The sequence below is a fragment of the Prionailurus bengalensis genome, chromosome D2 (assembly GCF_016509475.1).
Source record: "Prionailurus bengalensis isolate Pbe53 chromosome D2, Fcat_Pben_1.1_paternal_pri, whole genome shotgun sequence".
Taxonomy (NCBI): domain Eukaryota; kingdom Metazoa; phylum Chordata; class Mammalia; order Carnivora; family Felidae; genus Prionailurus; species Prionailurus bengalensis.
The window spans coordinates 61,268,580-61,278,805 of NC_057351.1; the positions used below are offsets into that span (position 1 = coordinate 61,268,580).

General features: G+C 55.0%; 1 protein-coding gene across 1 annotated transcript; it reads right to left on the reverse strand.

Annotated features, from left to right (window-relative positions):
• Window positions 1–3,315: 3,315 nt before the first annotated feature.
• On the reverse strand, window positions 3,316–9,281 carry CALHM3 (calcium homeostasis modulator 3). The gene is made up of 3 exons (XM_043598175.1): window positions 8,779–9,281; window positions 6,997–7,252; window positions 3,316–4,290 (listed from the first exon to the last, which is right to left on the reverse strand). Exons 1-3 carry the CDS (start codon window positions 9,063–9,065, stop codon window positions 3,790–3,792), a joined length of 1,044 nt encoding a protein of 347 aa, XP_043454110.1. The 5' UTR covers window positions 9,066–9,281; the 3' UTR covers window positions 3,316–3,789.
• Window positions 9,282–10,226: the final 945 nt, after the last annotated feature.

Sequence of the window (10,226 nt, forward strand, 5' to 3'; positions counted from 1 at the left end):
ACCCAAACAGGAGACAGTCCTGCCACTCTGGCTCTGGGCTTGCTGCCAGGGTTGGGTTCTGTGAGCAGAGTGGGGAGGGCTAAAGAGTAGTTCCTCCTTTATGTGAAGGGTGGCTGGCTGGGTGGGAGCGGTGGGCAGGAGGGGCTGGGCCCATTCAAAACTCACTACCATGGTAGCAACCAGCGTCACTTCCGCTCTGCTACCTTCTGCCGTTTCGGGCCATCTCCCATTGCTTTTCTCTAGATCCTTAGGGACACTGCCCCCACCCTACAGCCCTCTCTGCCCTTCTCCTGCAGAGCAGATCAAGCAGAGGCAAGGGGCGGTCATTTCATTTGGCCTCAAAGGCCTGGGCAGAGCTGGCCTCTCAGCAGAAAACTCCCTTACCTTCTGTGAGACCCTGGAAAGTGGCAGCATGTTAGTGTGGACATGCTTTACTCTCCTTGTACTTTGGGGTCCTGGTGCCCTTCCCTATACATGGGTGCTGAAGGTCCCTCCTGTATCAGTAACCTAAAACAGGCAGGCCCCAAACCTCCCACCTGTTCTTTATAACCCCGGAGGCGTGGGGGGCACATGCCCAGGGATTTACAGGAATCTTACAGAAACCCACCCATCTCTTCACCAGGACACCTCCCTGGGTGAGAAGCTTTCTGTCCTGAACAGTTACCAAGACCCAATGATTTTCCCTCAGTCCTCCCACTCCTGGGTCTCTCTGAAGCTCAGAATTTATTGCTTCTCCTCCCCCCGTCTTGGAATTCATGCCTCCCTGGCATCCTTCTGGACTCTTCGCCCGTGATTGTTCCTCTTTCTCCTCCAAAGCTCTACAGGTCTTGGTCCTTCCTCTTCTCACTTAAGCCTCTCTCTTGCTGGGCCTCCCCATTCCTGCAGCTTCAAACATCACTGCCATGTCCTTCCTTCTGACCTTGCTTTTGTACACACTTGCCTTTCATGTCCAGTTACCTGCAGGGTCAAGCCAAAGTCCTGGCCTAAACCTCCTGCCGTCTTCCCCTTCTCGTGCAGAACTGCAGCTGTCCAGGCCCAGCTCACACTTCTAGTACATTTCTGCCTTGCCCCGCTGGCCACTGTGTCTCCCAGAAGAGGGGCCCTATGTATAGGGTGTGGTCAGGAGGGCTATCACCAAGAGTTGGCTGGGGCTTGGGGAATGAGCTTGGGCGCCCATGACGGCTGCTGTCGTGGGAGGCGAGGGTCTTTAGGAGCAGGCGGGAGGCTTCCACCCGTGTCCTTCACTCCCTGGTGGGGTGGCACACACTGCTCCAGGCATCTCCCTCTCAGGGGATGTGAGCAAATGGTGGACGGACAATGGCAAAGAGGTTTGGGCTGGAAAGCACAGCATTTGGGGGCCTCAGAGGGCAGGGACACATTTGAGGACTGTCCAGCGCTGATCCAGAGACTCTGTCACTGGATGCAGGGCTCAGGGAGCAACTCTTGGTGGGGCTCACTGGAAGCGGGCTCCTCAGCCCCCCGCCCAGTCCTTCATTTTTGCCAGCTTGGACTGCACACTGCTCCATTTGCTTGTTTGCTCCCTAGCTTGCGTCATAGCTCCTTTCCAGACTGGAAGCGCCATTAAGATAGAACCCTGCCTCTCCGTGCGTCCTGCTCTCTGGCACTCTAGGTATTCCATCAATGTTTGTTGAATGAATAAATGAAACATATGCTGCCCCTTTCCCAGTTCTTTGCCTTTGTTCTTGCTGTTTCCTCCCTGTAGGTGCCCTGCGGCCCCACTTCCATCTCTGGCTCCACTTGTCACAACCCTCCCTCTCCTTCCAGACCCATTCAAATGAAGCCTTCCCTGATCCCCCAGCTTGGAGCCATTCTTCTCCATGCTAAATCTCTGTGGCACACGGCTTGCTTCTGTCATATCACTTATGTCTTTTGCTTTGGATTATAATTATTTCTGTACCCGTTTCTGTCCCCCTATTAGACAGTGAGCTCCTTGAGGGCAGGGCATATCATCTGTATTTTCTCTTCCCTATTCCCTGACACAATGCTATCTAGGCAGTAGGTGTTCTGTAAGTGCATAGTGTAAGAAGGCAGGGGTATTGATTACAGTCGGTGGCTTTTCACTGTGCCAAATGCTGCTTCCTTGCAGCCCAAAGTGGGGTCCCTGAGCCCGCTTACCTGAGCTGAGAGCTCACTGTACTGACTGGGCCATCTCTAAGATCTCCCACCTTTCCTCCCCACCCAATCCCTGCTAACACTTTTGCTGAATCATGCTCCATTTCAAACATTTGCATGGCCTGACCACAGCATGGTAGATGGGGGAAGGCTGAGCTGCAGGGATTGTCTGGTCATACGAGTCTCTTGGCAAGAGCCCAGGAAAACAGAGATTGCCTGATACGGAGGGGGCTGGGCTCCAGGGCACATCCAGGGGCCCCTGCATGACCCCCCAGGCCCTGAGACCAGAAAAGCATGGGGTGCACCCAGGTTTGCATGTCTGTGGTCACCATCTGTGCTGATGGAGGCATTAGCAGGATGTGTATGTATGTGTGAATGAGTGAGTGCGTGCGTGTGCGTGTGTGAGTGTGTGTGTGTGTGTGTGTGTGCGTGCGTGCAATGAATGAGTCATCAGGGAGGGGCAGAAGCCCAGAGGAGCTCACAGGCTAGATGTTCCCCAATCTTTCCTGTTTGGGCCGCCAGAGACTGAGTGGCACTTCTTCTAGCAAGATTTAACCCTGGTGTTTCAAGGGTTTTCCTTCCCAGCCAGACTCCATACTCAAACTTAGGGCAGAAGTTCTTAAACATTGCAACTTAATCGAATCACCTGGGGTGCATGTTCAGCGTGGGGGTGTCCGGGTCCACCCCCGCCCTGATTTTCAGATCTGGTCCGTATACCACACATCTGGAGCTTGCTAGTGCTTACTCAGACAAGCTTGGTGGAAGCTGCAGGAAACCCAACCAGAGCGCTGAAAACAAACACTCAAACTATTTAGAGGGTCGAGGAATACAGCAGCTTAGACTCTATGTAGCAGCCAGACTTCTGGGATAAAATTCCAGCCCCTACATGGATGGCCCCAGGCAACTCAACCTCTTTAGGCCTCAGTTTGCTCCTCTAAAATGGGGCTAATAATCTTCCTACTTCATTAGGTTTTCATGAGTATTAAATGAGCTGTATATGTAAGAACAACGCCTGCCATGTAGTACCATTTAAGCATGTTAGATGTTATTATATTATTATTATTATTATTATCTTTTAATGTTTATTCATTTTTGAGAGAGAGAGAGAACAAGCAGGGGAGGGGCAGAGAGAGAGGGAGACACAGAATCTGAAGCGGGGTCTGATGCAGGGCTCGAACTCACTAACCGTGAGATCATGACCTGAGCTAAAGTCGGACGCTTAACTGACTGAGCCACCCAGGCGCCCCAATGTTATTATTATTTTTAAATTTAGAATCTGGACATCTAGGACCCAGAATTCATGGCGGATCTATTTAGACTCTTGCTACTTAGCTCTATTAGGCTCTCGCTAGTTCACACATGTCAGTGTGGCCTGGGAGCAAGATAGAAATGCAATCTCAGACCCAGCTCTGGATGCACTGAATCAGAATCTGCATTTAACAAGAGCCCAGGTGAACAGTGAGCTCACTGAAGTTTGTGAAGCCCTGCTTTCGAGCACACGGGAGGCCACACCCTGAAACTAGGCCAGAGATTGGGCTGTTTGGGGGAAGGAGGCCAGCAAGGGTTAGGTTGCCCTGCCTTGGGGTCAGCACCGCCTGGAAATCCCCCAGACCGTTTTCAGTGCGGGCACTCCACGAGGGGACACTGCTGGGGTCCCTACACGTCGGTGTGCTGGGACAGCCTGGGGCCTGGGGCCACCGTGAGGGCGCGGTGGTTGAGCCCTCCCCTCCCCCCCCAGATCCCAGGGGATGCCAGGAGGTCGAGTGGCGGTTTGCTGGAGTACCAGGTGCTCAGGAGGCGGTCCACCTGCTCCCGGCTGCAAACGGCACGCAGGTGGGCCTTCCCACTTCCGCCACCGTCCAGGCCATCTTGGGGCCCGGGCGTCACGGGGGGCTCGGGGTCCCTGTCCGCGGTGTCCCGGCGCAGCCCCCGTGCCCGCATCTCGCTCTGCATGTTGGCAAAGAAGTGCAGCACGCAGCGGTGCGCGAAGTCCCGCGCATGCTCACAGCACGTCTCGTCGAAGAGCTTCTGCTCCAGGTCCACGTAGTTGCTCCAGTATCTGCGCTGCAGGAAGACCGTCTGGTCGAAGCAGGGCCTCAGGCAGCGGCCCAGGAAAGCCAGGATGATCAGTAGCAGGGTGATACTCCAGCCGATGGCCTGGAGGGGAGGGGCGAGGGGAGGGGCACCAGGTTGGGCGAAGAGAGGCCAGGTGCTATACAGTGTGGCAAGGGTGTTCCAAAGTCTCTCCCTTTACTTACCCCCCATGTCTCCCCAAATCTGTCCGTGTTCCCATTTAGTCATCCGTCCTTCCAACCACCTCCACCCGTCCTCGCTTCCATTCGATCTCATTCTTGCATCCATCCGTCTGTCCAACTATTTCTCTGCCCATCCATCCAGTCATCGATCTCTTACTTGGCTATGTACCTGTCAGCTTCCCATCCAGCCACTGTCCTTCCATCTGTGCATCATACGTCCTCCTGCCCATCCATTCATGCTCATCCTTTCTTCCGTTTGTCTATCCACCCTCCCACCGTTCATCCTCCAAACGTTCCTCTGGAAGGAAACCAGAATATGTCACCCCAACATATGCCTCTTTGACACAAAAAGTATCTTGAACGAAGACAATTAAGAAGCAGCAACATAGGAACGGCTCTCTCGACCCTTCTCTTTTCTGCCTAAAGGCAGGAAATACATTCTCCTTTTCCTGGGAGACAGCTCTTATCAGCCCGGAGACAGCACCAGAGGAATCTGCCAACAAACCTTACTCCACTAGTCTCCTCTCATGTGTTTACTTTCCCACAGTTTCTGCCCTTGGAGACTAACGTGGCTCTCCTTTGTCCTGCCATTGCTCTACAAAGGTATTGCTCTTTGTTGAAGATGCTAGATAAGTTGAAGTTCTAAGCCACCACTTTGAGTTACTCTTTCTTTGTTTTAGGTTTCTTCCACGTGATGTGCACTGCACAGATTAATAAGTTGTGTTTTCCTTCTGTTAATTTGTCTTTTGATAGAGTGTCAGTTGAAAACCTAAGATGGGTGGAGGCAAAATTTTGCCTCCCTTACATTCCCATCAATCCATCCATCTACCCACCATCCATCCACCCACCTACCCATCCATCCATCCATCCATCCATCATCCTTTTGTTTTTTGATCCAGTCCTTCATCAGTCCTCACACATGCTTATCCATCGCATCTATGCAGCCACCCATCCTATATTTTGGGAGAGGCACTGGGGACCCAGTCTTTGCTCTCATAGAATGCACACTTGTGGAGGAAACAATGAAATTGGTGATAGATTGGCTGAATGCCATGTTCTGGGATGTATAGGGGGTCATGGGAATACAGAGGAGGGAAACCCAACCTGAACTTGAGGGCTTAGGGAATAGTGAGATTGAGGCTGAGATGTGAAGGATGAGTAAATTTATATAGGATATGAACAGGGAGCAGTGTTCTAGGACAAGTGTGAGGAAAATTTGAAGAGTTCCTGAGTCTGGATCCCACACTGGCCTGGCACCTCTCCCTCCTCTCTGCCCGCCGAAAGCTTTAGTCTCTCCAAGGCCTCACTTAAGACACACAGAGAAACTGTGTGCTCCTGGGGCAGGCAGAGAAATCACTCCTCTAAGCCACAAAGACATATTTGAATCCTTATCATTTGTGGATGTGGTTTACACAGCTCTCTTATTTGGCCTCTCTCAGGATCCTCCCTTCCACCTACCAGTTTAAAATAGTCGTGTGAGCGTTTTACACACAAGGAACATTTAATGTGCCTGATAGCCTACATCTGAGTCAGGACTCAAACCCTGGTCTGATTGCAAGTTCTACACTCTTTCCTGTGAACTAGCAAGAGCCCAGAGAATTTAAGCGTGCAGGGCCCATCCACGTGGAGGGGACTGAATCAACTATAGGAGAGACGGAGACCCAGAGGGGGAGTAATGTGGCCAAGGTAGAGTGTGACCCTGGATCAAATGTGTCCTGAGTACTGGTCCCCTCTCCATCATGCATTGACCTGCATTTGCCGTGAGTCCGCCTTGGTTCTCACAAAGGGCTTGTTTGTGTTTTTATTCCCTGTAGCCCCAGTGATGCGTTGTATGTCGTGGGTTCATGTAAATGCTTTTGGGGGGAACACAGCCCAACTGGGGCTCTGGGAGAGGTGGTGGTGGAATCTGGAGTCTGGGCTAGGGGTGGGACTGGGGTCTGCCTCCAGGGTGAAGGAGTGGGTGCCAGTGTGGGGAACCAGGCATCTGGGGGAGGGCCTGCATTGCAGGGAGGTGGTTCAGAGGTGTGACGACACTTCAGATCCCTGCCCTGCCTCTTAGGAGCCGTGCGGCTTGGACCTGTGAACTAAACTCCCAGAAGCTTAGTTTCCTCATCTGTGAAACGGGTTGATAAGGATTGCACCCGCCTCATAGGGTTGTTCTGAGAATTAAGTGAACTAATGCACATGACATACTTAACACGGTGCCTGACACATAAGTGCTCAATAAATGGTGATTAGTATTATTTCTGAGGGGTGGGAAGAACGTGTGTATGGGGTGGGGGTGGGGCAGGGCGGAGCAGTGTATCTCCAGTGCTTTCCTGTCATCTAGACTCCTGGGGATGGAACTAGCTGACTCCTGGAGGGTACGGGAACCTGGTGTCTGCCCTGGGGTGAGTTGGCATTGAAGGCAAAGTGCCCACTTCTTAAGGCCCAACAAGTGTCCTGTATGTGGATCACGCTCCTAATCCTTCTGGGGACCACCTGCTCCTTAGTTGTGTTTCTAGCAGTGGGGAGGGGCCACAGGAAACCATTTGTACCTCCTCACCCCACAGCCCTCCGAACCAATGCGGGATATTTTCTGGGGCTGGGAGAGAACCACCCGAATTACCTGTGACAGGCATCGTAGGTAGCGAGACACTGCCTTTCTCGCGGGGCTGTCCCTGACCAGCTCATCCTCCTTGCAGGGCACCTTGGCCAGGAAAAGCTGCACCTGGCTGGGGGTCATGTTGGCAAAGTCCAGAAACTTTTCGGGGTCCACGGAGCTGCTGAAGGCACACACGAAGCACTTCCCGTCGAGGAGGGCCAGGAGGATCCAGACAAGGGGGGCAGCCAGCGCTCGCTGCAGCACAGAGGAGCACATATACCTAGGGACAGAGGAAGGGAGGGGTCGCAGAGGCAGCTGGAACTCAACTGCAGCAGGAAGGCTACAGGAGAGATGCCGGGATGGACTTCCCAGGAGGGCTGGGAAATGCCTGCTGAGGTTACATCAAAGAAAGGGCTGCAGCTCCCCCTGCAGAGGTCCCAGCAGAAGAGGGCGGGGAGGAAGGAGGGCTGGGGCCCCGGGAGGTCAGGAAAGTCCCGACCAGCAGTCCTGGGACTGAAACACTGGGAAGCTCTTGTGCCTCCTACTCTAGGCCTTGTAGCAGGCTCTGTTGGTGCCCTGCCCTCGCCGGAGGCACTAACATCTTTAGTGAGTAGTTCCTTTCCTCTGGTGTCTGATCTCGACTACCTGCCAGGCTCTGCCCAAGGGCTTCGGAGGAGTCTCTGCTCCCAGAGCGGAAAGCTGAAAGCCAGGAGAGTTAACAACCCCAACCAACCTTCAAGCCACAGGGACAGGCCTGGTGGGTAAGACACTAGACTCTCAGCGGGACAATCCGCATTCTCAGAAGGTCCCCAGAAGGAATGACCCCAGTTGCCCACTCAGTACCACACTCTCCCCAGAGCTGCTTTTGTGGGGGAGCCTAAAGTAGGACAGCCCTACCCAATAACGCTTCCAGAGGCAGCGCCTCGCACACCTCCCTCCAGGTCCAGAAGCCCACCCTCTCTCTGTCCCCAAAGGGTCTCTTCTGCCCTTCCGCCCTTTGGGAGGTTGCGTGTGGGTCACGGGACAAGAGCCCAGTGGAGCTGTATTCACTGGGTCCTGGAGGAAAAGGCAAAGGGCACAGCTATGCGTATGACCCTCCCCACGTGGCAGAATCACCGGGAGCACGGATCCCCAGGCACCCCGAAGCAGGGGCCCCTGTGCACAGCAGGCAGGTGCTGTCTCTGACTTGGACTGTATACAAAGCATGAAATGACATATGCTGGGCTGTGTATATGTGGGCATGGCCTACCCAGCAGGGAATTATAAATTCATCGTAGATAAGGGTGGCTCTGGCGTTTTCTGGGGGCGGTGTGGTCAGAAGGTGGATCTGAGGACTTGTTACGGACTTCCATCGATGGGTTTCGATAGACGGCACCAAGCAGGTGCGAGGCTTTGAGGACACCGCGGTACAACAGGTGAGGTCCTTGCCCCCGGAGGACTTACAGGAGACGGAATGCAGCCTTGCAGCCGGTCACGCCTCCTACCACACGTGAGCACTGGCTGTGCATGTCACGAGATGGCCCTTCATGTATGTGCGGAGTTGTAACTCGTGGCCAGAGAACAGACCGGACCCGGGCAATTCTTAGGAATCCTGCACTGGCCGTAGAAGGGCGACAAATGACAGGAACAGAAACATCCGTTTCCACACCGGAAACTGGCTAGTGAGTCTCCGCGGGTTGATGTTTCCCTGCTTGGGGGTGGGTGGGGGAGCCAGGAGGATCATCGGGCTTGGGGAGGCACCGGCAGCGTCTGAGGGGGGAGACCCCTGACCGTGCCCAGGGGTAGCTGGGTGGTGTGGGACCGTACCTGATGATGCCAGGGTCCTTCCTCCGGTGCCCCACGGGCCGGCGCCACTCCTCAACCATCACCACGGACTGCCGGTTGGCAAGGAGGCCACAGAGGAAAAGGGCAAGTGGGGGTGTCAGCAGCAGGCCCAGGCCATAGAGGGCATTGTAGCGCGCCAGGCAGGGGCAATTGAAGTCGAAGGAGGAGTACAGCTTGACGGTGACCGCGGCCAGCAGCAGGCAGATGCCATTCATCACTGACTCCGAGCTGGACTGGAAGTGCTGGAAAAGCACACGGAACTTTTCCATGGCTCTGGCCCGGGGGCGGTGGGCAGCCGCGGGTCGGGGGGTAGCAGCGAGGCTTCGGCCACCTTCCTGGCCAAACCCAGGCCACTCTAGGGGCAAGCCTGGGGTGCAGAGGAGGGTCTTCTCTTCCAAAGGCCTGAGGGGACAAGGAGGGGGGTGACGTTCAGCCCCCAGCCCAGCCTCTGGTGTCCCTCCAAAGACGCCAAAGATGTGAGGCAGTCGCAGGCTCTCTCCGCAAAGCGCCCCGCCCCCCCCCCCCCCCCCCCCGCCCCGCCCCAGCTCCAGTCCCGGCTGTGCCCAGTGCCACTCCCCTCCTCTCTGGAGGGAAGTCACTGCCAGCCCAAAGCACCCTTAGGCAAATGTCACTCCACCCTCCCCAGCCCATTCCTTCCTCTCTTCAGGGTTTGGATACTAAGCCTGACAGCTGGTGGGGCTTTGTGTGGGGGACAGGCAAATTCTGGGCGTGGTAAGGCAACAGTGCCGATGAGGCCAATTATATTTTCCGGACTTAGTCAAAAACACGATTGGGCTCCGCTGAGTCCAGGTAGATTTCATGTTGGCTTTCACGCTGGGAGGAGCCAGGGGGCGCCTCACCCTGCCTGAAGACTGCCTGGAAGAGAAGACCCTTGAGAAGAGCCCAGACCGTGTTTTAACGTTTGCTGGGTTAGGGCTTCTGGAAGGGGAAGGCCTTCCTGGCAGAGGGTCCCGTATGGGCAAAGGCATGGAGGTGAGAAGCAGCCTGGTGTGGGCCAGCAGTGTGGGGTTGCTGGACTGTAGCATCAGACAGGAGGTGTCGTGAGAGGGGACTGGAGGAGTCAGTGGATGCCTGCCACCTTCTTTTCCATTTTATTCCACTGTCCCCAGGTCTGGCACCCAACCGGCCCAGGTATCTCTAAAGCACAGCTCTCCTACATCACTCACTTGCTCAAGTGTGACTAAGGCCTCCCTCAGCTTCCTTAGCTTGGCATTCAAGGCCCTCCTAATTGTACCCAGATGTGCCTTCCTACCTCCACATCCTCCCCACCTGAGACCCTTGCCCCTTCCTACCACCTGCTCTTCAAGAGGCAGCTCAAACGCAGCCCGGTCACCAAGCCCCACCCCTGGTGACCTCAGCCCTGTGGGAACCTCTACCTCCCCTCTGGCCCCTGAACGGCTGCCTCGGCC

What these genes read in the sequence shown, in the direction of transcription:
- CALHM3 (XM_043598175.1), bottom strand. Translation starts at nt 9,065, where the DNA reads ATGGAAAAGTTCCGTGTGCTTTTCCAGCACTTCCAGTCCAGCTCGGAG. An exon ending in AAGGACCCTGGCATCATCAG is followed by an intron (nt 7,253 to 8,778) that starts GTACGGTCCCAC and finishes CTCTGTCCCTAG; the next exon opens with GTATATGTGCTCCTCTGTGC. An exon ending in ACCTACGATGCCTGTCACAG is followed by an intron (nt 4,291 to 6,996) that starts GTAATTCGGGTG and finishes CCTCCCCTCCAG; the next exon opens with GCCATCGGCTGGAGTATCAC.